The 26,928-nt window shown below is 43.3% G+C and overlaps 1 protein-coding gene across 3 annotated transcripts in view; it reads right to left on the bottom strand.

The window, feature by feature from the left end:
- PDE3A (phosphodiesterase 3A) overlaps positions 1-26,928 on the bottom strand; it is a 955,418-nt gene that overhangs the window by 258,371 nt on the left and 670,119 nt on the right. For all 3 annotated transcript variants that reach the window (XM_069228518.1, XM_069228521.1, XM_069228520.1), the window contains one exon: positions 2,867-3,127. In XM_069228518.1, the coding sequence (XP_069084619.1) occupies positions 2,867-3,127 (261 nt within the window). The remainder of the gene's footprint in view (positions 1-2,866; positions 3,128-26,928) is intronic.

Here is a 26,928-nt window from a genome sequence, read left to right as displayed (position 1 = left end):
ATGGTGAAAGTATATGCGGCTGATTAGGTATTCTGGTCCTACGTTGTGTAGGGCTTTTATGAGTGTATGAGAAGTTTGAATTGGCTATGCTTGTAAGTGGAGAGCAAGTGCAGCTTCCTGAGGTGGGTGTGGTGTGGGAGATACAGTATGAGACTTGCAGCTGCATTATGGATGGTCTGGAGTCTGCGTAGGAATTGTTTGGGGATTGCAATGTAAAGGGTGTTGCCCTAGTCCAGCCTGCTGGTGATGAGTGCTTGTGTGACAGTCCATCTGGTGCTCTGAGGCAACCATCTGAAGATCATTCGCAGAATGCGTAGGATATGGCAGCAGGAGATGCACACTGCATTGACTTGAGCAATCATGTTGAGCTTGTCATCTAGGATGATCCCTATATTTCTCGCATGGTCTGTGGTTGTGGGTGTTGGTCCTAGCTTTGAAGGCTGCCAGGTGAAATACCATGGGGAGATCATAATGCCGAAGGCCAGTACTTCCATCTTGTCGAAGCTGAGCTTCAGGCCCATAACAATTAGTCTGTCACATTGAGGACTATTTGTTCTACTAAGATGTAGGGTCCTGGACCACAGACAGTTCATTTCATTTGGTGAGTGAAAGACATTGTATCTCACCAGCTTAGAATGTCTGTTTAAATGGATTATATTTAAAAGTTTCATTATTTGCTTCTCTGGAAATTTAATAATCTAGTATATTGTTTGTACTGAAGATTAATTCTAGATTTATTTTTGTTATTTTGATGGCGGGGTGAATAGTGAAACTAGTGAGATGATTGAAGATGGATAACAAGGAATATATGTACATGTCAATTAGCATCGTTCTTTGATTTCGCTCCTCCATATTTTTAGGTTGAGTATTACCATTTTAGATTCTGATCATAATAACTCTGAACTTTTGTTTGCGTAAATGGGGTGTTGTGTTTGCTGCTTAATACAAAACAAGTTCAATTGTGACTGTGGAGCTATAGAATAGTTTATTTTTATTGAACATTTCTGTGTTGTTTCTCTATCAAGACAAGTGCACATCTATGTATAGAGCAAATGCTCAACTGATCCGACCCAAAACTGCTACCTACCAGGTAGTTGAAATAAGAGGTTTATAATTCTGAAGCATTATCAAACAGGGATCTAACGCAGCAAATACACTGTAGAGAATTGCTGCTGTAGACACTTAGGGCCTGATTACGAGGCTGGGGATCCTTGCGATGACGGTCGGACCGCAGCAACTGTGGCAATCCGACCACCATATGACAACCCTGGCAGGCGGACCTGCCAGGGGCCGCTGTCTCAGCCGGGAATGTGGTCCCCGACGGGTCGACGGCAGCCGGAGTTGTAACCAGCCACAGTAGCGCTGAACTCATCATGGCCTGGCTGATTACAACCCCACTTTCTGCCAGCCTTTCCATGGCGGTGAAAAGGCTGGCAGAAGGTCAATGCTGGGGACAACAGAGGGGCCCCTGCACGGCCCATGTCCATGGCATGGGCCGTGCAAGGGCCCCTGTGCCCAGCATCATTGTAATGGGCACTTTCTGGTTTGCAGACAGTGCCCATTGCGATGGTGCTGGGGTGCTACGGTGTTTGCCCCCGCTCACTTAAGGGAGCCGTAGCACTGTTCCTGCCGGTCAGCCTGGCAGGAATGCATATTACAATGTTCCCGCCGATCAGCTTGGTGAGAACATTGTTATATGCTAGAAGGATCTCACCACCATGGTGGTGGCATCCTCCCCGCGAGTTCCGCATTCCCGCGGTGGTACTGTCAAACTCATGATGAGGCCCTTAGTATAATTATGAAGGGATGTGATGATTTCCACATTAAACTGTCCATGTTTCCAGTGAGTGTCTTCTGTCGTTTGGCACCTCTAGGATTTTTGTAAAATGTTGTATTTTTATATATCTGAGTGTAGTAATACAAAATTCCGGCATTTGATTGTATAGCATAATGATCCCAAGCAGAGTGCTTCTCATTAATTTTACATCACAAGATATGGTATCCATAATCACATATTTAAAACAATCAAAACCCTTATTTTACATCACAAATCTCAATACCATTTCTGAGAAAGCCAGATAATAAATCTACTAAAAAACAGCCTAACATATACCAGCATTTCAGTCCAGGTTTGACAGGTAGAATGTTCTCAAAAACCCACCAAGAGACTAAGATTTACTTGGGAAAGCATGTGTATAAATGCTGCATTGGCAGAATAGATTGGAAATCTACACTCTGGGTCAATGGGAATGTATTATATAGAGTGAGATATTGTTAAAAACGAAACATTCAAATGGATACATATTGTAAAGTAAAAACATTAGGACATTTTCAAACTGAGAAAATGATTTAACTCTGTACTGCATTCCAGAAAACACCCTTATCAGAAAGGAATTTCAGGATTTCAAAAGAATTAAACAAATTAAAATTATAAACATGCTATTGTAACTTTGTGTCTAATTTGGCTGTTGAAGATGGAATTGCTGACTTAATTCCACAGCATCACCTCATACATTTACAAAGATAATGTGGGTTCACCACGATGCCGATGGACTAAGATGTGGCCCTGAGTAATTACCAATGGCTGAGATTACTAGAAGCTTTCCACCCATCACTTAGAAACACAACATTGTGCTCACTTGAACAATACTTCATGTTTTCAGTGTGTATAAGTATAATGAAAGCCCTCATGGATCTGTGAAATTGGTCTCCTATCATGACACTTTCATCACACTATAAATAAGGACATTCCTATAATTTCCTCTGGACAGTTATCTACAGTCTTACTTGAAACGTGAGCCTCTATTATATAGAGGGGTACATTTTACACAGCTGTTTTTATTAGTCACAAAAGTGCACAACCTACCTTGGGGATAGCCAGCTTTTCTCCTTTCTCTGGACACTCTTCAGAATCAGAACAAGTGTAATTTTCATTGAAAGACACTAGGGTGTTAACTCTTGGCTTATGAATCGGCTGGAAGGTCAACTGGGTGCTGAGAAGATTGCTGACTGCTCTCAAGGAGGTGCATATATTCGGCGGTAGTGAGGGGTCTGCCAGGAGGTCTGTGATGAGCCCATGGGCTTCTCCCATAACAGCGATGTCCACAGTTATGCTTGTACCTGAAGACTGAAGAAAAAGGCAATTTATAGTAGACAGTGAACTGCACTGTTAAGAACTACAGGATGGCTTTAGTACAGTACTAGGACACAACAAACAAATGGTTTCAGGACAATGTGAAGATAGGTCTGTAATCAGGCTATGGGCTTCTCCCATAACAGCAATATCCGCAGTTATGCTGAACCTGAAGACTGAACAAAATTGTAATATATGTTAAAAAATTATGTGTTACGAAGTAACAACAGTACAGAGTGCTCAATTGCAAAATTATCCATAAACCTTAGTGACACAGCTAGTCGTTAATGGTTTTGCGGCAAATACAAGCAGTGTGTATATTATGCTTTATTAAGAACTGAATGTTTCATAAGTGTTGGATCTGGTGAACTCAGAGAATAATACACGGCAACTATGACATTATCTACACCGTAGAGTTATATGATTCATGAATCATCTGCAGTATGGTAATATGACTCTATGACCATAGAAACACGTGTAAACTATGGGAAGCATAGTATATACCAATCAACGGCAGTAATTTACAATATGTTGTCTAATTTGCCTGCCTTTCTGAATGACACATGCCATATTCAACCAAACTATAAATTAAGTGTGTGCATGAAAATAACACAGAATGCTGAGTTAAGCATGGTTGTCTTTTTGTAAACTTACAAGGCTGAGTTATGCATGCAGTTCTCATGTGTAGTGATATGAAATTAGGCAAATTTTCTTTTTCTTTTTAACTATGTTACCTCTAACGACTCCTTTTCCTACACCTATGCAGTGAATTGTAGATAAGTGTATAAATTCCCAACAAAACATTTCTAACAAGCAGTAGCCATCATCAATTTAAGTTCACAGAACAAATCACATTTCCATTTTTATGGACTGTTTAAAAGCAGCATCAACAACTGAGCATCACTTTACCATTGACATGAGTCTGCATAGAAGATATGAAAATCGTCAAATATTATCTACTACTAGTTTTACCCTGCTAAAGATCCATTAAACATGAGCACATGGAACCATGGTTTAGTAGCAATCTTGAAATAGTATTCAACCTTTCAATTCCATCACCAAACAAGGATGCAGTTAAAAGCATCAGAAGGGTTTTGTCGTGTTAAAAACAATACATTTGAACAATGACAAACGTCACTCCAGCCATATCTGGCAACACACTATTATTGCACCAATCATAAGCTAAGGGCAACCGTAAGTAAGGAACAGTTTCAAAGTAAGGTGTTTGTTTTAAATTTTAGAGGAACAAATAATTCGATTTTCAAAGTTATTCTCTATACAATACAGTAGAGGAAACTCATTGCTGTTTAGCTTCCAAATGGGTCAACATGTTTCCGTTTCCAATCTCTACAACCCGAATAATGTGAGATCTCAGTTGTGTCGTTCTTTAACATGATTTTATTGTGATTATGTTAATTTGTGCAACTATCCAGCTAATTGTCAATGCTCATTTATTCTGGGGCACCTCATATTAATTCTGATATACATAAGAGTGCATTGGTGTAAAAGATTTACAATAAACGTTGATTTATAGCTTATTCATTTATGGTAATGTCAAACACATTTTTAGAGCACACTGTTGCCAAAAGGGCATCCTGGCACAAATGAGAACATCGGCTGGCCAGAAAAAAGAGAGAAGTCATCTACATACATTTAAACAGAGAAAAGCCAGATTTTTAAAGATTTCCTAAAAGGCATCAACTGGTTGATGGTGCACAGGCTGAGCAGCAAGCAGTATTAATTGTATATTTCTGGATCTTATAATGTACCCAATGATTACAGTATTCTCACACGTCACAACCTCAACAATTAAAGAAATATGTTGGTTCCTCAGGAAACCAGCTTTGCTTCTTGAGAGTTTTATATAACCAAGCCACAAAAGGCTAACCCATACTGTTAAACTTAATAAATGTGATTATCAAATGTGAAAACCTTCTGTTTTTTTTTCACATAAACTCTTTCAATACCACTGCTTCATATCAACACTCTTTCCAAAATGTATGGGCTGTTTACGTCACTTTCTCACTTCTGAAACCCAACATAAAAGGCCTGAACTAGCATTGCTTATGCATTATACTGGGTAAGGCTCTGTCAAAATCTAGCTGAGTAATGTATGCTTAGTGGCGTAACGACTAAGTAAGATAGAAGCTCTAAAGTCATCAATGCAGAGCTCAGAATTAAATAACTAGTATGCAGTGGAAGACTGATGCCTGGCAAAAGGAACAGACATAAAGGAAACGGTTAAAATAACTGTGAAGATGGATGCCAGGCAATGTTAATGAAGCTTTAGCTTCTGCTTCGGTATAAAATATAATTCAGAATAAGAGATAACACAAAAATACTTTAATATCAGTGGGGTCCGATCAATTCGATTAGGTGGGATAGAAGTGGGGGATTACAATTTAAGTGAAAGTAACAGGGGTGGGAAGGGATGAGTAAATGGTGCAGAAGGGAGGCGATCAGGAAAACCGGAAAAGCATAAGGTTGTAATGAAGCATGGGGAGGAAGATGGCAATCTTGAGGTATGCACAACAATGTAGAGGCAGTAGTAGGAAAGGAGGGTATGATGGATACTTTAAGCCGCTGTATAATAGGAAAAGGTTTTACAAAATGATGGGAGAAGCAGGAGAAACTAGGGTAGTTTGATATGGCAGGGAAACAGCCTTCGCAACAAAGTAATTCCCATGCAATGCCTTTATCATGCATTTTACCATGCAATTATTATGGTATTTACAAAAAAGGGGGTTTAAGTGTGGTAAAGGGATGGTAAGGGTAATATTAGAGTTTGGCGGTGGGTAGTAGAAAAAGCAGGTAAGGGTGATTAAGGTTTTAGTGGTGGGCAGTGGCAAAGGAAGATAAGGGTAATATCAGGGTTTTGGGGTAGGTAGTAGTAAAGGGATGTACGGCTAATTTTAGAGTTTATAGTTAGGGCACTGGAAAAAGAAGTTAAGGGTGATTTTAGGGTTTAGGCATAGATAGTGGTAGAGGGGAGTAATGGTAATTTTAGGGTTTAGGGCGTTGGGGAAGTCCAAAGGGAGGGGTAGTGGTAAAGGGAGGTAAGGGTAATTTTAGAGTTTATGGGTTAGCGATGGTAAAGGAAAGCAAGGGTAATTTTAGGCTTTAGCGGTGGGCAGTGGTTAAGGGAGATAAGGGTAATTGTAGGGTTTAACGGGCGGAATAGTAAAGGGAGACAAGGGTAATTTTGGGGTGGATAGAGGTAAAGAGGGGTAAGGGTAATTTTAGGGTTTAGTGCTAGGTAGCAGTAAAGAGGGGTTGGGATTAGATTACAAACATGGGACGCTTGGCGAGTTTCCCTCCCCAAAAAAAAAAACTAATTATTGATTTTCCTCCCTAAAAATATAAATTAAGTAATTTAAAAAATAAAAATGATATATACTTACCTTATATATACACTAACCATTCACAATAAAGGCAGGCGTGCATGCTAAAGACATCTGCATGGCAAAGGCTGCATAGAAAAGGCATGTGTAGTAATTGCAAGTGCTTTAAAAATACACATTCGGCACAGCATAGTTTGGAAAGAATGTTCCAGGATTGTGACCATGGGGTTGTGTTGTTGGCAATGGGTTGTGCTGAAAGGTAGCATAGGAAAATAGGGGACAGATGTGTTGCAGGTGCATCGGGAGGTGCCGTGCGTGGGGTTCCTATGTCAAGAAGATCAAGTATGGGCTTGAAGGGTACCTCAGCACACAGTCTCATAATCACAAATTGCACTGTGATTAGGTGTTCCATGAAAAGGTTAGTGTTAAGCTCTTTTCTGAAGTAATGGAGTGATGTGCTTGGCAGATTTAACAGAGATAGTGTTTCAATATGATCAGTACATTCTTAAGTCCAATAATTAGAGGGACCCACTCCAACACGATTCATTAGATTACTCATAACATTCATTATTGTGACTGCAACAAATTCAGTAACCCAAATATAGCAAATCCCAGTTTGAAATACTCAAGACATTTGTTAACTGGGTTTTTGGGTAGAAGGTGCACTCCGGGAGACTGTAGCAAACGTTTAAATGGTAGGTTTTGGTGAGAGGCAGGCTTAGGTGAGGGACGGTGAGGGACATAGGGGAAGTTGGGATAGACAGTCACTTTTCCTTGGAAGGCCACACATTATATGAAGTTGGTAGCAGCCTTCCAGGATGATTTATGGTTTAAAAAGAGGTTCATTGCTTGTTGTTGGTGGGTGAAGCAGGCTGGAGGGAGGTATGGAAGGGAGGCTGAGGACGGCTAACACATGCAGGAAATAGTTGAAAGTTTACAGCGTTATGAAGTACAATAATGTTCATGTCACAGGAAAGAGGTGGAGCGATAGGCTGTGAAGTTTGGGAGGCTTTTGGGTGGTTAGTGGTGGGCTACATGAGGGAGTAGCTAAAATGATGTATAGTGAGGAATTCTTTAGTTTGTACAGCAAAGTGCCATGGGTTGATGGTTTGTAGTGTGCACCTGCTCTGTTAAAGCACTCTTTTTCACACTGCATAGGTGGTGGTGGTCATGTGTGCTTTAGCAAAACCATGCTAAAGAAGGGGTTAGAGTCCTGCACCTGTCTTATGTTCCCCCTGCTCCTCTGCGTATCAGTCTACAATGCAGCTTGCATTACTGTATATATCCCTTCATTGTGGCCACTTAGGATCACCTAACTCCTTTCTCACTATTTAGGTGCACAAATAGCAGTCTTAAAAGCCGCACACAGCAACCACTGCTAGTTCCTTTCCCCCAGTGGGGAGTCTGAGTGTACACTCCAGGCTGCATCGCAGCAGGCTCCCCTTTAGGAGAGGGATAATGCACAGAGGCTGACAAGGTAAGCAGTACCAACTAACTTAATTTATCTTAAATTCGGATTCCCCCTGTCTGCTGTTGGCCATACCCAGCAGATGACCCAGATGTCCTCATACATTATAGGCCCCAACCTAGCTACAATTTGTATGTATAGTCTCTAGAAGTGTCAATCGTTTTTTGTATTAAAAAAAAAAAACACTGAGTGCAGGGCTGGGTCAAAGTTAAAATGGGGATTTGTAGGAAGCAAGAGCAGAAGGGGAGATGTGGGAAGATGTAGAATGAAATCTCAAAAAGGAAAAAGTTTGTGTTTTCTTCATTAAGCATTTGAAATTATCAAAATTAACAGCCACAGCCCGTCCTTTAAGGCGGAGGGGCCACACACTGCACCTTTTTCCCCTCATGAAGAGTGCCTGTCAGGCTGAGCAAAGGTCAGCCTGACAGATACTCTTCATGTTCAGGTCAGGCAGCCAGGATCGAGACATGTGCGATTTGTGCAGACTCCTGGCTGCCTGAGCTGAACTTTGCTGGGATGAGGAGGTCACAGCTCCTATGGGCAGGACATCCTTGGCTCAGCAAAGGTGCCTCGAGGCTCTCACCAATGAGGGAAAGTGTAACCCATTGACTCTGACCTGGGTGCTTCAGGTTTAAGCCCTGAAGTGCCCAGGGCAATTGTCAATCAGTGACAACTTGTCACAGAGTGGGGTGGGGTCAGAAGTCTCAGCCAGTGAGGGAAGGCAGCAGTTCCAAACCTCCTCCGAGCTGAAAGGGGGGGTGGGAGGTGGAAGGTTTGTGTGTGTGTGTTTTTTTTTTAATGAATGTTTGGTGCGTGCATGTATGTTTGAATGTTGATGAGTGTTGTGAATGCATGTGCGTGCACGTGTGAATGAATGAGTGTGAGTGTGCTTCCCGCCCGCCCCCATCCCTTCTTAAATTACCAGCTGCCATTGAAATGTAATTTCCAAACCAAAAGAAATGGCTACTCCTCATTTCAGTGCATAAAAAATAAACACAATCTGGTAATTCAGTAGCTGAGTGGAGGAAGTGAGGCACCCGCTGGCATAAGCAATCGATCTGTAGATCCCACACTGGTATTCTCACTCGAGGGAACAAACGCAATACTGTAGAGTTCACGAACGTTATCATAAATTGCTACACCCATCTCAGAGTATGCTTTATATAAGTCCTTATGACTGGTAATTCATCCTGAACACTGCTAAAAGCAAAAGGTCTTGTAAAGCAGCATGGGGGCGAGCTGGCATTATTCCTCAATGGATTGGATAAGCAACACAGTGTGCGCCTAACCAGGTTTTCCGTGAATTTTGTGATGAAAAAAGAATTTGAACCGAATTATAAAACAAATATATGAGGTCAAGCAGCAGAAAGAAACACCGGAAGCAGCCTGTTCATGTTATGTGCTCTCATCTCCGTTGAATGTCAACTGAAACGAGCCGGCAATGGCGGCGGTAGATTTATAGTGGCTCTTCTAATCCTTACAGAATGTCAAGTACCATTTCAAAGACAACTAGCTTCTGAACCCTTCAAGACAGCTTGTACAGTTCACCCGTTTCCCGGAATACACAATTATCTGGATTTTATTTTTGGAGAATTTCACTCCTGCTGTGCAAACCCCTGTGCTGGAACACCAAATATCCTAACAGAGTCTGTCTACCGGGGGTATGTTATATACACTTGCTTAGGCTAGCAGTTTCTTTTCAATATTGGATGTAAGGAAAAATGTCTCCCAACTTGCATCTATGAGATATTACATTCTGATGTTAACTGCACTGCTTCCACTGCATCGTTTACTTACTTTACAACTGCACATAGTGACAATTATGCTTCCTCAAAAAGGCATTGTGTGCTCTTGGATCGACCAATGTTAAATGTGCCTGTAAATTGACTGTGCTATGCACACAATAAACTGTAGATACTAGGCATGCTGGAAGGGATGAACATGAGACCATTGTGAGGGTTCTGCGAGCAATTAAAAATATCCACGTGAAGGAATGGAGTTGAGCGAGGAACTCCCAGAGGCTGGATCCCAAAGCAAGGCAAAGCTATTTTTGATTTAAAAAAAAAAAAGCTGCTGTGTATGTAGGTATATATATATATATATATATATATATATATATACAGCAGCTATCATTCAATGGGTTTGTTGAAACATGTTAAATGAATTCAAAAATAGGCACCATGGATGAGCATTTATCCACAGAGGCCATCTTCTGAAAAAAGAATTAAAAACACATCCTCGTTGGCTGTCCACATATTCACAGCTGCCAACTTTGAATGGGCTTGTTCAAACAATAGAAACCAATTCCTTTGTGCTCGCTATGCTTGCATGCACACTTACCAGTGGCCATTTTCAAATGAGCAAAAACCCATTTCAAGATGGATGCCAGCCCATCATGCAGCATTCAAAAAAGTGTTTTTTTTTTTAACATGTTTTATTATTTTTGGCACATATGACATGTATTGAGCACATCCCCTGAGACAGTGTCACCAGTAAGACTGAAATAGGTACAGCTTTCACATTACTGTGTAAAACATAAACACTACATTTTTCTAATTAATCCTCCCAAGATAATTGTTATGTGGGAGGGCAGAAATAATATAAAGGAGAGAGTTCCATATGTGACAGAGCACGAAAACAAATATGTGCCCACTGAGTACTTAAAGGAAAAGTAAAAAGTCGTTCTCTGAATGCAGGGAACATCAGGCACTGGAAGGGTAGAAGTCAACCAATCAGACAACTGTAAGACCGAAATGCTCCTCACAAGGGGAAACACATGAATAGAAAGGAAAGCCATCAAATCAAGAGGAGACAAACGAGACAGGCACCAAAGCCACCCAATCATGAGGAAGGGGACCTAGGACCCACTCTCTATATAATGGAAACAACAGTTCTGGCCAGCAAACAGATAAAGCTATCTCTAGCCATGACCTATAAAGGAGAGCAAAATATCAGACCATTAGCATTTTCTTATTGAGAGACCTACAAAACTGCTTAGAATTGTTTAAATCTACAAACTGAACTTTGAATTTCAAGTTAGTGGTACCAGCCTTCATAAAAAAAATACATGTTTAAAACTACCATACGTCCTCAAGTCGGGGAAGAAAGTCGGGTTTATTTCAATAACGTGTAGTAAAGAATAATAGACTGACATGTTAACTTGGACAAGAATATTCTACAGCTGTTACCCTCAACCAAAATATGCGACCAAAAACATTGGGGATCAAACCAAGATTTCACAGTAATTCTAGGCATGAGACGAAATTGTTGTATTCATGATCAAAACGACAGATCAGCACTGACAAGCCAGGCATGAACTAATTTGTAGACTAAAATAAAAATACAAAAGAAAACAATATTACTCAGCACATTTATTGCAATAAACTTTATATTTGCTTTTCCTCCAGTGCTGTTGTTTTCCTAGTCATAGGGTAGAGTACACGCTCTGGCTGGGGACCTGAAAGTAAAAACAACATGTCATGTTTGGGGCCTCTCCAGTGTGATTCACAGCTAATAAATCATTGCACACATACTTCTGGAAACATGGTGGACCTTCCAAGATCTAGCCTCACTCTCAACTGGGTGAATAAAATAGGTAAGGCTCATTCTCTGCGTTAGCACCAGGAAATAAAGGCAGGCATCCTTGACTTAATTTGTTCAAGGTACCCGCAGTGTAGGGGAACAGCCGGATTGGCCTGCCGAAAACTTTACAGTAAGACACAGTCTTGCTGCTGTGCAATTTTCGACCAAAATACTTTCATCTGTCTGAAAGCTCATGCCAAAAGTCTTTCTGCACTTCTTTGGAAACCCCACTGGCTTATGAAGGAGCGGAGACCGTACAAAAATACAGTTCTGCCAGACGTCTAGGAAAAGAAAGCAAATACACAAATGTGAATTGTGCTTGACTTCTGCTGTCCTAGCTAAAGTGATTTTAGAGCTTCAAGCCTATAAGCTTTTCCACAGGTTTTGTGACCAGCACTTGAACGCTTCAGACAAATGTGGGTGTTAAGAAACGTGTTGATAAACTGATATTTCACAGAGTTGACCTAATATGTGACTGGCATTTTAAGAATCGTCAAAAGGCAGAAGCTTATTAAAACTGAGAATCTTGTCTGCTAACGCAAGTAAGCCGACACAGTGGCAAGTTCGCCAAAACATCACGAATATCGGCGAATCCAAGCACCGTAATCACACTGAGGGTGCAGCTTCATACCGCAGCTCCGTTTGCAGATGCCATGTTTTGAAAAGACCGTGTAATAACTTTTGCTGCATCGTATGTTTGTCTGCAAAGAAGAGAAGCCTTGTATGCCCATAGCAGCGGCACCCCCCAACTGGTCGCGCCCCCCAGGTCCCCAATAACTCAGACCACACCAATTTGACTTTTATGGAAGAATTGAGGCCGCAGTTTATTAGCCAATTTTTTTAAACTTACAATTGATCCTTCAACCATAATTTTATTTTTTACTCCAAGAGGTAGTGCCCTTCTTTTCACGGGCCTCCCCAACACTGAGCCCTACATTCAGTGCTGGCCTGTTTGCTCCAGGTGCCCTATCACGTTGGGTGTAACTATTCAGCCCCAACAGGGTGACCTTTCACTTCCGGTGCAACACTTAATTGTTTCCCGGTAAGCGTCTGCTTCCAACCCAGCCAGATGCCCTTTCACTTCCGCCACAACCACACCTTTTTAGGGGCAAGCGTTTGCTTCCAGCCCACCGGGTGACCACTCACTTCCGGTACCACTATTATTTTTACTCCTGGCAAGCGTCAGATTCCAGCCCATGAATGAACTGATATTCTGGGTGAACGTCTCCACCCTTGTTCGCCAGTTGATCAAGTCACCTTTACACCAACTTCTTGCGGGCCACAGGCTGTGCCCTTGATTGCTTCCTTCCGGTTCAACACACAAGGCCATTGTGGTAGCCTGCCAGTACCACCCTGGATCCTGGCTGTCACCTGTTTCTGGCCTGTTCCCCTCACACCTAAGGATCTCCTGTAAGTCTACTTGCCTCTGCGACATTTATCCCTTAGCGTACTCAATCTCTGCTTCCTGCCTTCTCTGTGGGTGGGTGGGTGGGTGGGTGTACTCGGAAGAATCCCCAGGAGAAAGAGGGCGCCGTGCCAGGCGCCTGCCATTAAATACCTCCCACCCCCCCCCGCCACATTTCTCCAATTAAATTTACAACTGGCCTGAACCCAGTGTCTCCCTTCCTATCCTGACAAGTCTGGGTTCTGCTCCCTGGGGGTGGCCTCCACTAAGGCCCAAGGTCCATCTATATCCCCACCCAATTAGGTGGGGAGCCGTACCAAGGGGCATATGTGTGGTCCAATTGCATAAGTGCACAAATCCCCAGATCGCGCCCTCCCACCTACAGTAGCTGTTGAACACAAACTGATGTGGCAAATATTTGGTCAATTTTGTAAATCTTGCAAAATTCGGTTTGAAGAGGCTCAGAGTGATTCTGTAGATATCTGCCCAAACGACACCTCAGTCCATTAGGAGACTGTAGTGTGGGGGCCCTCCTAGAATGGCACTGGAGCCTGGAGGTTGTCATGGCGCTTAGAGCATTTAGAGTGGCCCGCCCTCTTTGCCAATGTAGTATGGGGGCCCCCCAAGAAGGGCGCTGGAGGTTGGTATGAAGTTTACTTCATTAACGCTCTGCAACTCTACTAGAAACCAAACTCTTCCTGCTGTTCCTTCTTGTACTTAACCCTTTCGCTCTATGTCATCCCTGACACGACTACTTCTCCTCGCAGAGGAGGGGTGTATCTACTTTGGCCCCCTTTCAAAACAGTAACAATAAGTTTGCCTGAGTACAGGCAAACACTATATTCCTCCCCAGCCAAGAAAGATGAACAGAAACTGAAAAAAACCTGGGATACAATTCAAAGATGCACGATCATAACATTGCAAATGCGGGTACAATCAGTCAACTACGAAGTCGACGTAGCTTCCGGATGGGTCTGGATCGGACAGGAGATGATATCGCCCACCTCCAAATCACCCAGACAGTGTCCCCTGGGTGCCTCCAGGGAACATTGGGCTTCCGGCTGGGGCTGGCATTCCTTCAGCTGCTGGGAGAGGATGGCGTGGCGGGGTGGGTTGTTCAGATGCCCCAACTTCCTGCTGCAGAGACTCGGCCCGTATGGGGAGCTCGGGCAAGAAGGCAGTGCCCTCCTGGTCACTTGGGGTTCTGGTGTCCATGGAGTCATTCTTCCTGTGATCTGAGGAGGACAAGACTGAAAATCGTTTGATGGCAGTCACAGTACACAACTCAGCCTCAAAAAGTAGACGGAACTTTCCCCCGGGTGGCGATCTTTTACCAGGACAGTGTCTACTAAGTGGATAGGGACCTTACAGGCTCTACGCTTCCTTGAGGCGTAGCCATTATTGTGGGACCTCTGTCTCATGGACTGACTTTGGGGCCTGGGCTGAGTGGCCCAGAGAGGGTGATGGGGGAAGGCGTCCATCATGGCTCTCCCAAAACAAAGTTGACTTGGGGTGACTCCGGTAGTGGCGTGGGTTGTGACCCTATACTCTTGGAGGAAAGTGTAGATAGCACTCTTGACATTCTGCGATTCCGCTATAGGAATGCGGATTGTTTTGGATACTGTCTTCACAAATCTTTCCACCTCACCATTTGCCTGAGGCCACCTGGATGTGATCCGAGTGGTATTTCTGGATCTCAAAAAGTCAGCCCACTCATGGCTGTTGAGGGGGGGCTGTTGTCTGTGCGCACTTCTCCAAAAAGTCCGTAGGTGGCCATCAGTTTCTCCATTTTCGGGATAACCAAGTGTGCTGCTGTAGACAGCACGAGTTCTACTTTGGGGTACCGAGAATAGTCGTCTATTACTACTAACATGTGAGTCCCATCAGGAAGGCTCCCGAAGTCGGCAATAACTGTCTGCCAGGGGAACGTGGGGCCTTCTACGGTGATGACTGATGCAGGGGGATAAGGTGCTCCACTTGCCTGGCAGATAAGGCAGCCTTTGATCACATCTTCCACCTTTTGGTCTAGCCCCGGAAACCAGACCTTGGTTCGAAACCTATTTTTTGATTTGACAATGCCCTGGTGGGCTCCGTGTGTTAGGAGAACAGCCCAAGGTCCCAGACAAGCAGCAGGCACTAGGCAGAACCTTCGCAGTAGACTCCTGTTTTTGCTCACTGAGAGCTTGTGTCGGACGTGAAAGAGTGCTTGGAGCGTGGCTTTGGCCTCCACAGTATGGAAGCTGGCAGAGTGCTGTAGTGGGTGCCAGTCACTGGATCATATGGCTTCCATGGCCAACAGCAGACAGTCATCTCGGCTTGTGGCTTCCACTACTTCGGCGAGTGGTATGGGCAGTGGCCTGGCACGGTCTACCACTGGTCTGAAGTATTCTTCTGTTTGAGGGCATCCTCGGGTTGTTGGAGGGTAGCAGGGCACATATGGCGTGACAAGAAATCGGCCGGGTTTCGGTTAGTACTCCACCCAGAAGTCGAACTCTTGCAGCTGTAGTATCCACTTCTCAATTCGTGGCAGCGGTTTTGACAATGACCCCTTGAAGTCAGTAACCACAGTGAAAGCTTTGCCGTATAGGAAGCTGTGGAAATGCCAGTACCCACAGTGGATGGCGATAGGCTCCCTTCTATCTGGGAATACCGCTGCTCTGTAGGTGTTAAGGTTCTACTGGCAAAGGCAATTGGAGCCCGCTCTCCACAGTTTTGTTTCTGGGCTATAACTGTTCCCAAACCAGTGCGGCTGGCATCGACGGATAGCTGGGATTCACGCTGGGGGTTGAAAAAGGCAAGGGTGGTGTCAGCTGAAAGGGCCTTCTTGGTGTTCTCGAATGCCCATTCTTGTACTTCACCCCACAACCAGGAAGGATCTGCTTTGTTGACTTAGTGGACGCATTTCACAGAGTGGACAGAGGTACATTATGGTGTAAGCTCCGACAGTGGAATATATCTGATGCCTTGTTGGATCTCCTTGTAAAATTACATAGTAATAACCGTGTATTATCTTGATCTTGATGGGGCAGGAAAGTTGTTGAGGAAACCCCTGGTGGAAAATAGCTTGTGCCAGGGATGCATCTTATCTCCACTGCTGCTTAATTTATTCATAGAGGGCTTCCCCTAGGTTTTAAGAGCTACTCATAGTTTCTCTCCTATGACTGGGAGTAGGCACACTAGTTGCATTATGTAGAGACAACCTGGTGGTGTTGGATCTTATGCCCACCAGGCTCCAATGCTAATTAAATGCATTAAGCTCCTCCTGCCTAGAAAATAAATTAGCAATCAATATTGGGAAGACAAAAACTTTGCTTTTTACAAAGCAAAAAAAGAGCTTGCCTTGGTTTCTAGGCATTACCCAGTTGGAGCAGGCCCGGGAGTATAAATATTTGGGGATGATTTTTTCAGACTGCTTAAGATGAGACAAGCAACTGGCAGTCGGAGGTTTACACTGATGATTGAAATGAGTGGCTTGAAAGAATTTGACCAGAAACATGGTAGTTGGTAATTTAAGCCATTAAGTAAAGTCATAATGAGTAACATAATTTCTCAGGCTCCGTATGGAATAGAGATGTTGGCAATGGACAAATGGGTTACATGGGAGGGCGTAGAAAGCAGTATACCGAAATGAGTGCTAGATCTACAAAAGAATGCAATGGTTCAAGCTAAATAAAGAGCACTCTTCAAGGCTGTGCTGCGGAAACTAGCTGGAATGAGGATTTCCAGTCCCTGAGGAACAAGAGATCTGTTGTCCCTTTTTATTATCTCAGAAGGGCCCTGACCTCTTCCCGTATCTATACAGAATTCCAGATAGGACTTTACACAGTTGAGTTCTGCGTCTGAGGATGAAAATTAATACTCAGTGGCAAATGCCAGAGCTAAAAGTGCAGATAGTTCAGAACCATGGTCAGTGCCTATGTAAGAGGGGTACAAGCTATTTAGTGAGCCACCTACTGGTGGACAGTCTGTTTTACTTAGAGGAAAGGAAGAAGATACTGCATCCAGTTTTTTTAAAATATGGGATACGATCACAAAACATGGGGTTAAATCTGGCCTGTGGTTTGAGACATCAGGATGTAGCCATTGCCACCGGCCAATATTTGCGTAAAACTGTTATAATCCTACCCCAGGGTTTTATGCTGCTTATATTCCAATAGGGCCAACTCTGCTTATACGAATTTGATATGTATGTTTATGAAAATGTTCAGCTGCAGATTTATTAAGATGTTTCTATAAAAGGTATTTTAAATACAGATTGTCTTGCCACTATGATGGCCTTGCGCATTGCACTTTTGTTAGCTAAGTGATTAAACCCAGTTTTGAATCTTATTAAGTTCAACGAATGCTCCCATGAATAATTTGACGTGTATGGTATAAATGGGTTGCTGAGCCCCTTAAGATGCAGCTTAGTTGAGAAGGTATTTTATTTTATGACTTATATTTGTTTTTAGGATTGTGTTGTCTGCTGGTTACATTTATGTCTTGGTCCCTTTTATTGGAGATTTTATGATATTTCTACATGTATTATATTAATGAATTTGTAAATGTGTGATGTTCCTCAAAGAATTTATTCCTTGGAAATAAGAATTTGTCATGACTTGAGTACTCTCTATTGGGTGTCGATAGTCCAACAAAGTATTTGCCACATCCTCCAAAAAATTTAGACTTTGCTCTACTCGCAATCTTCAAATTATCTTAACGATAGATTATTTGCAGGATTGTTTTATGTCACTACAAAAAAGGTACTGTTCCTAATAAAAACAGCTGCTACATTCAAGAAAACAGAATAGAAGAACTCCAATAAAGTGACCCATCAAGGGGCCGGTAGGGCATTTCAGTGCATTTCAGATATTTCAGCGCCAGCCCTATGATGAAGCATGACATCTCTATGGGGTGTCTGAGGGCACCACAAGATAATTTATAGGATATCCCTGGGTTGGGATTGGGTTTGTTTTTCTTGCCTCTTGTGTAGTGAATTACTGATCTTGTGTAGTGAACCCCAGGTACTGGACTTTAATTGGTTTTGAGTTCCTCCTCCTTTATTGTGATTTGCTTTATGCGTCACCAAAGATACGGATTGCTCATTTTATTTCAGTTAATTTGCCTTTACAATTTATGGCTGCTCTGCCATCACCACATACTTCATTAACAGTCTTGTTTATCCGCCCCTCCAGCTCTTCCAAAGACTATCTAAATATTTTAAGGATGTGTATAACATGAAGGGCCCCTTATGTTACAAAAAAGTGTGTCTTTGTACACTTACATATTAATTCCACTTGCTGACCTGAACATCTATTCACTATTTCCACAACATTTGTCTTTTAGGATAATGCTAGCATTCTTCACCATTCAAACTGGGTACTTTGTCATGTTGACTTTATGGTGGAAATTCTTTCGTCTGTGGGAACCTCAATTGTGAGAAAAATACCTTTAATATCGGCAAATAACCACAGACGTTACAACCATATCATCTACTAAAAAAATAATATGTTAAGTTGTTGTCTTCTCTTTGTTCTTGCTGCCACGTGAGGGGGCATTTGTGATTGTGCCTTTAACAACACCTGCATCATAATGTGGTATTAAATCCAACATATGCCCTGTAGTGATGCGCTCCAGCAACCAATCAAAAATTGCAACTGTTGAAAAAACAGTTGTTTTCATTGAAGGGCATCTGTAATATTGAAATGTCAGAGGCAATTTAAACAGACACTGTAAATGTACTACACATGAAAAGAATAATACAATCAAACGGACCAAAATGATGAATTATAAAGGATACTCTGGTTACTGACCTGTGGTGTTCACTAAATAATTCCTACTCTTTCTTACCACACTCTTATCAGTATGAGGGTGACATGCGAATTAAAAAACTGAATGAATTTGGGATTCGCAAACATGTAGTGAACAAATATATTTTGCAGTGCTATATGTATCTGTCACATGAATGTGTTTATCCATTGTTATCATCACAAAACGGTTTCAATTAAAGAATACTTCCAAAGGAAATCTCCAAGAAGCAGTGTTTAATTTGAGCCGGTGGTTGCCAGTGGGGAGCGCCAGCACTTATTTTTGGGGGGGCGACACTTATATTTCTGCATTAGGCATTCACTGCGGGCAAAAGACACGTATGGAGAAGACGGTGGAAGAGAAACATGGAAAAGCGTCACAAAGGGAGAAAGCTGCAAGAGTGAGTTTAGGGAGAAGGAAGTGGCTGTAAATAAACTAAAGGGGGATCAAATGGCGTTAGTATTTACTGCCTCAGTATTCCGTGCTTGCATATTTAATTGCAGCACTGCGAGTTTCAAATGAGCTTTGGACACTGGCACGGTTTTATTTACAAATTAAGCACTCTTAAGAAGGCTACTAACTTCCCTCTCTAGGGATTGAGAGCAAGCACAGCAGGGTCATGGCTCCCACTGTGCTTAAAATAAGAAACAAAAACCTGAAATTCAACACTACTGAAGGAGTGCTGCATGCATTCGCCCATGGACACCTTGTCCCTGGCCCCAGTGAGGAGATGCTCGGGTACAATTCGACTCGGAGGGGGTATGAGCAGAATTCTTGCCACTGCGGGGCGGGGCCCCTGGCAGGTAAACAACTGCCTGCATTCGTGCATCGAAGTAAGCACCCAGAAGTAATGCCAGACTTACAGGATATCAGTCTTAAGGACAGGACCTTGCACAGTCCTTAAAATGTATCCTGTAGTAAATAGTTCGGTACAAGTGCTTTCAGTCAGGTATGGTGAGTTGTCGGATTTCACCTGGGATTTTTACCCGTCCACACTGAAAAAAACACAGACACTTTCGACTGTTTTGAAGGCTTTAAAATTCTTGATCAGCTTTAAAAAATTGTGTTTTAGGTGCCCCTAACAATTCGCCCTCCTCTCTCTTTCCTCTTCCCCTTAAGCCCCACTGATGTCGTGCTTCTCATGTAATGTGATTTCAAGAACTGCCTGCTCTTGTGTATCGGAGTAAGCACCCTGCAGAATATCAGGTTTACAGAATAGCAGTCTACGGGTCGGACCTTGCACAGTCCCTGTGGGAAGGAGGGGGCTATGGCAGGCAAGCAACTGACTGCTCTTCGGAGTAAAGGGTCCTGCGAGATAGCAGTCTGCATAGCACGGCCCATCCTAACAGTCAAGAGATGTGTTCCTAGGTGTGAACAAGAGGGCTAAAGAATTAGAAAACCTTACAAAATCAGATCCCAAACATAACAAGAAATGCTACAAAAAGCAAGAACTTTCATAGAATAAAACACTGAATTACAGGCAGCCCCGTGTCTGTATACTGAAACAGAAAGCAGCACTTCCTGGGTTATTTAAGTCGTACGCGCAAGGCGAAGGACTCAACTATTGGTTAAATTCACAGGGCTAGCGTCCCTCTCTTTCCAGCACATGACTTGCTTACAAACTGCCAGAAGTGTGAATTGGAAGAGAGGCTGTATGTATGTTATATGAGCATATATGCATGTATGTGGTATTCCTCCCGCCCAGACCGAGCCAAATGGCAGGGGGCGCTGCATGGGGTCAAAGGCAAAAGTCAGGAGAGTTAGTGAGCTGTGGATGGTTAGTGCACTGTGATGGAGAGTTCTCTAAAGAGGTAGGTGTTCGGTAAGCATTCAGAATTAGGGTGTGGAAAATTAAATGTAACTATTTAATGTTGCTTGTGTCCACCGCACAAACAAAATATACGTGTTATTGCAAGATAGAAACGCATTCGCCTAATTTTGTCTGATGCAAATCCTTTGTAAGAATGAGTTATAAATGGACGACCCTTAACTTTACCTTAAACATAGAGGAGGGAACAGGGGTCCATAGAACGGATATCCATGACAACAGGGTGACGCGACCGCAGCGTACCCAGCATAAACGTGCCTCGGTTAAAACGTTTCCTCCACGCAATCTAATAACATTCCCAATCATCTTTCTTCAGACCTTTGCAACAGTCTTCGACTACCATAAAATATCAGCCACATAACTAAGGTCGACAATAAACGCTATAAGGTTACACTCTTCAAAAATGAAATGCAGTAAGTGCATCCTAAAGTAATGTAAACACACAGAGTAAAATCCAAACAGCGCTGCGCATTATATGATGCATCTAGCCAGCAGGTGGCAGTGTTTAACCATCCAGTCACTTTCTCCAAGTTTCAGAGCACTTGAAATGACCTCAGACAATGGGTAAAGGTGATCCGATGAAGCGTTCAACGTGTGGCATTGATAAATGTGTCTCAGCAGCTACGGACGTTCCCTATGTGTATTCTACAGCTTTAGTCACTCCAACGACTAAATGGGCTTCATAGGCAAATGGACGGGTTTCTAGGTCCTGTGGATTAATGCTTGCTGACATGCCTTCTTGGGCGCTTTCACCCACTCCGAATACAACGGGTCAACCACAAGTTTGGTGGCGAGGGGTCACTGCCGATTTATGGCACAGCTTCTCTTCTGACAAACTCTACATAACACTTAATCCCCAACACCCGCGACACACACCAGACTGACCTGAGGAGCAAAACTTTAAGCCAAAATGCAAACATTTAGAAAACGCTATCGCCACAGTGATTCAATTATTAGAATGCTACAAACAAGAACATGAACTCATAGTTTAATCAATAATTTAATAAAAACGTATTAAATAATCCTAAAAACAAGCAGAACCACAGTCCAAAACATGGTAAATCATAGCAGGATGTCACGAGTCACTAAATCAACAACTCAGAAGGCGAGGGTGGGTTTAGAAACCACAGCCAAAGGGCTAGCAAGTGATACATAGCTACAGCTGTGTACCACTTTAAATACTCTAAAACACCCATCTTATCTCGTGTTCCTCCTCTCTGAAATGGGAAGCAACGCTGCTCCCACCCGTGCTGCATGGGGAACAGGAAGGGAGAAATGGAGCGCGTGGCACCTCCCTGGGCACAATCACCGCACCTCTCTATAGCGCCAGCCTTCCTGCCTAATTTTTGTTAGCTTATAGCATTTGTTTTCTTGAAACCAACGTCTAAATCATTTGGGTGCATTGTGACTAAACAACCACTAGCCTCACTATCCCAAACTTGTGCAGCCCATGTCGGGGCGTTCGAACCTTCCTTGACAAAAAACATTTCTGGAATCTTCGTAACCATTTAAGAGTAGGCCCGATAAACGTATGCACAAGCATGGAGGTGTCATCCTTAGATAACGTTTGCTCGTACACGGTAAATGTGTGGTTTCTCGGTCCATCTATGAATCTGTGCTTTCCGGTGCTTAATTTGAACCGATGGGTGCAGGTGCGGCCCACCAGCACTCATTTTCCTCACAGACTTCGATCCAGAGAAACTGAAAGAAAAAACAAACCACACAGAGGGAACGAAGGACGAAAAGAAAGAAAAACTGTGACAGAGAAAGTGGAGGCGAAAAAGAACTCCAAATAGTATGACAAAGGAGCGGTGAGTGGCTAGTGGTGGATGAAAAAACCGCGAGTCGGAATCAAGACAGATCACAACGTTGGGCGCCGGCACTTGTGATTTTACAAATTAAGCACTGCTTCCCCACGACCCAATCTGGTGACTCTGGCTCAATCGGTTAAGGGCCCCGTGCCCTAGATCCATGCGAACCCATAGAATTATGTACTATGTAAGAGAGGGGTCACTCACAGCCTCATGGGCATCGTCTGCTAGCGTGCCAATACGATGCTCCCTCGAGCAAGCAGCAGCGACTAAATGTGTAATTTGCTGCGCAGTGGCACTTTTGGATGCCAACGTCCACGGGAGACCTCTAGCTAACTCCGGCGGGTAACGCGGGCACCAGAATGCCAGGGACATGACAGGTGAAAGAAGACAGACTGCATGCTCGAGAAAGAATTAGGTTAACGAAAATGAATTCGCCCGCCAGCCTGCATAGTTTCAAGAGTACCAAGACATAATGTAACAAGCTTTTCCTTCGCTCTTACAGCTGATGTTCAGTGCCAGCAAAATCCCCCACCTGCCCCGCTAATGTGCACGTGCAGTAAGGTGCGTGGCCTGTGCAGTGTAACAAGATGGACTCACCCAAGCAGAAAACACCAGCAGCCATCACAGGCACTCGGCAACTATATTTGGATAAAACGTGAAGAGGAAGACTACGGCTCCAGGACACTGCACCGGCTCTGTTTGACCTTTGTTTCCACAGCGCACAAATCATGGGGCCAGGCTGCTTTATCTGTGCGAACCTCCACCAATGAACCTGCTAACATTTGAGATGAGCTGTCATAAAACAGTTGCTTTGACATATTTGTTCTAAAAATGAAAGAGGAACACAGAGGCACTGAAGATTAAAAAAACACCCTGGCTGGTTGTTTTATTACGTGTGTCATTTAAAAAAATAAAATAAAAAAAAACCTTGTTGGCTGCTCAGTAAACTTTCACAATTCCGAAAAACATAAAGACCTTCTTCCAACTAACTCATCACAGTCGTACAAACAATACCACCCTGCCTCCTAGCAAGCCTAAAAAGGCGAGCCTGGGAACTAAATCCCACCTCCAGGCCGGCAACGGAAGTGTTGGATGGTTTCTGCTCTAGACCTTGAGGACTTACCAGAGCCTGAAATTAATTCAAGTCATCCACTTGTCTCTGTTTGTGCTGAGTGTCTCTAAGTGAAAAACATATGCCTGGGCAAGAATCCATAATTTGCTGCCCCAAATGGCCGAATACAGTCACTGGTTGTAAGTGCTACTGTTCAGAGGTAACGGGCCACATGTACGAAAAGTTGTGACTCGTAAATCATTTTGAGAATGCAAAAATTGTAGTACTGTATGTACGACAGGCATTCGCAAAACGAGAATAGCGATTAGCGAATCAGCAAATTTTGCGACCAGATTCAGCAAGTCGCAATTAGGAAATACCTAATTGTGAGTCGCAAACCACGTGTATATGCGAGTTGCCAATTGTGAACAGTCGCACATGACACTCTTGCACATGCAATTTACCACCAATTCAAATCAGGTAGTAGTAACTCGTTCCAAAGTATAAATGCAGCCTCAGAATGCATCAGGGGCTTCCATAAGGGATTCCCTGTACATGATAGTAAGGTGGATGCGCCTACTGGCTGCCAAGCAGAGGAGGTAGAGACAGGAGAGGGTGTTCGGAGCCAGGCTGACAGTAGAAGTAGTACATTTTATTGCATAGTTACTTAAAATCATTCCATATCCCAAAGAACACATATAATACATATACAAAATAAAGGACCCTAAAAAAGTTTAAAAAGGCAGAGTAAATTTTTTTTGACAATCTAAGCGGGTCTGGGCAAGCGTAATTTATTTATGACAGGCACCACCGCAGAGACTTACAGAAGCCATATAAGCCTAAAGGATTGGAGACAGGGATTCACAACGCCAACCATCACATGATGCAACAAGAGCAACAAAGAGTGCATGAGGGTAAAGTGACTTGTACAAAGCTCTCGTCACAGCAACTGCAGTGGCCAAGGCCAAAGTACGGCTCGCAAGTGTGGGAACAGTGGTGTAAGTAGTATGCAAATGTAAGGTCGCTGCTGCAGGCAGGTAAAAATTACAAGAGCCCATATCAGGACTCTCCACTGTCCACCTATGGCAATTTCTTGGAGACCTCTGTAAGATATTTCACAAGTCGACAAATCAGTTGGGGGTCATCTGGGGCAAAACAGGCCATCCTGGTCTGTCTCCTGGAGCAAATTCTTCTTTGGTTAAAAGGGATATATTTTCAAATAAAAGCCGCCTCTCCTCCGTCAGACCTCCACAGCTGCACAGTATGTGTGGCATGTCTTCCAGAACCGTGTCAGACAGTCTGCAGGTTGTCACGTTAGCTCTCTGCCATTTTGGAAGATGCTGGGAGCAAGTCAACAGACCCAGAATTTACTTCAAGAATTTTTCTTTCATCGCTCTTGAGAAACCCAAGCTTAGATATTTCTGGGGTTCCAACTTAGCATAGGTGTGCATGACCATCCAGGCATGAGCACTGGTCGAAATGGCAGCCTTGTCTTCCACCAGTGATTTAAACCTGATGGTCTTCCATACTCCTTTTTTTGTGTGCAGTGTGGCTTATCGGGGTTTCCCACAGCTCAGTTAGCCCAACTTTGAGCAGGAGTTCTTTGAGGTAGATGCCGACTGGGAATAATTTTCATCTGTTGTAACTCCAGCCATATATCGTTATTTAGAGTCAGGTGACACCCTCCTTACTTTATCCCAAAAGATGATGATGGCTCCTTGACTTGCCAGAGCTTGTTTTATCAGACCAAACTCCAGCCTAATCTTTGCCGGAGACATATGCCTTGGCAGGCTAAATATTGTTCTGTAGGCTTGTACTAGTAAGCTGTCCAGAATTTTTGTGTCCCTTTCTCTTCGGGGTTCACTGCCGTAAGTTAATGCTGGTAAAAGTTTAGCTTGCAGTACCTGGAGAAGTGGGGCAAGTATAGGCCCATTTAGCTTTGTCTTCAAATTCCTAAGTGAGACTGTAAAATACAGCCCTTCCCTCTTTCTCGTTTCCCTCTGTCATGTAAAGTTGTCTTATTTTGTCTACGAGTACTCATAGTTATTTGTATTCTGCTGCTGACAGACTAGCTCTGCTCTCCCAGTACCAGGTCGGCGACCTTTTCCAGGTATGGTTTCTAAGTTTATATTTAGATTATTTTTGTTGGAGTACTTCTGTGCTGCAGAGAGATGGTGTTGTAGTCCTACTGGGGTATGGTTAATCAAACTATATCATCAGCATAAAGGAGGCTTGTGACTGACAAATCACCCAGCCTTGGAGTGTGGGGGTTGCAGTTATTGAGTTCTGCAATCAGATCAGCCAGAAATAGAATTATTGAAGAGTGCAGGCAAAGACACACCCCTGCTTTAGATCTTAAGTCGTTGATATGCGTTTTGAGAGGTGTGTCCCTCTGCCAAGTTTTACCTGGACCCATGTGTCAGTGTGCAGGACAATTAGCATATCTAAGAGGGGTTGTGAAATCCCCCAGTTTGCCCCAGAGCTTGGCACAGTCCACATTGTTGAAGGCTCCCTTGAAGTCAATAAAGAAAAGATGGAGTGATTGTTTTGTAACTTTCGCCCTGTCTGCCAGTAGTGCAATGGTCATAATGTTCTTGGTTGTCCCGAATGTTTTTGTGAAACTGGTTTGGTTTAGTAGAATTATTGACTTTTCTGCCACCCAGGTCTGCAGGTCCTCCAGCAAGGTCCCCCTCAAAGTATATCGCCTCGTTATCGATTAAGGCAATTTGATGATAATTTTTTGTCAGTGACTTTTCCCCACGTTTGAGGATTGGGGATATTAGTGATCTTCTCCAGGAATCTGGAATTGCGCATGTGAGTCGGATTTCCCCTTTGCCTATTTGCCGCTTGATTGCGTTCATATATGTGGACCTGGGAATGGGCTCTGGCCCACTTGCTGACTTTGATAGATATACATGAGGATTCCCCTTGGGCAGAGGAGAGTTTCAATCCATGTTGGGCAGCCCTGTTTTGGTTGCCCCGTACGCCTTGGTGGCAAAGCCTCCTTGGTTGAAGTGTTTCCATACAAATTTCACCAGTCTTCGGCTAAATGCGAGGATATACCACCATACGATAGGTGCGCCAGTTGATTTATTGTTTTCCATAGGTGGGCCACATCATTATGCTTTGTGTGGGCAAGCAACTTTACCCAGATGTTGTCCTTATGGAATTAATTTGCAGAGCACTTCAGGTTATTAAGTGTTGTTTTATGTTTACATAGAGCAGCTTGGAGCGAAGTGTCCTCTGGGTAGAGTCACAGGGGAAGGTACTGTTTATGGATCTCTTTAGTAACCTTATCTCCATCCGGTGTGCTGTAGAGATGTGCCCTATTTCATCAGTTGTTTTGCAGGGCTTGATTTTCGGCGCTGAAGCAAACTTTTCCACAAAGCTGTTGCTGAAAGTCACCCACCTTCTTAGCTTGCTTAAGACCATATTCCTCTGGACGCTGAGTAGCGCTGTTGCAGATTCAGATTGTTGCTCCATGTTCACCTGAGCAGACTTTATCCTTTTGTAACTGAC

Source organism: Pleurodeles waltl, chromosome 4_1 (assembly GCF_031143425.1).
Source record: "Pleurodeles waltl isolate 20211129_DDA chromosome 4_1, aPleWal1.hap1.20221129, whole genome shotgun sequence".
Taxonomy (NCBI): domain Eukaryota; kingdom Metazoa; phylum Chordata; class Amphibia; order Caudata; family Salamandridae; genus Pleurodeles; species Pleurodeles waltl.
Note: the sequence above shows the minus strand (reverse complement) of the source record. Positions and strands in the feature narration are given on the sequence as shown.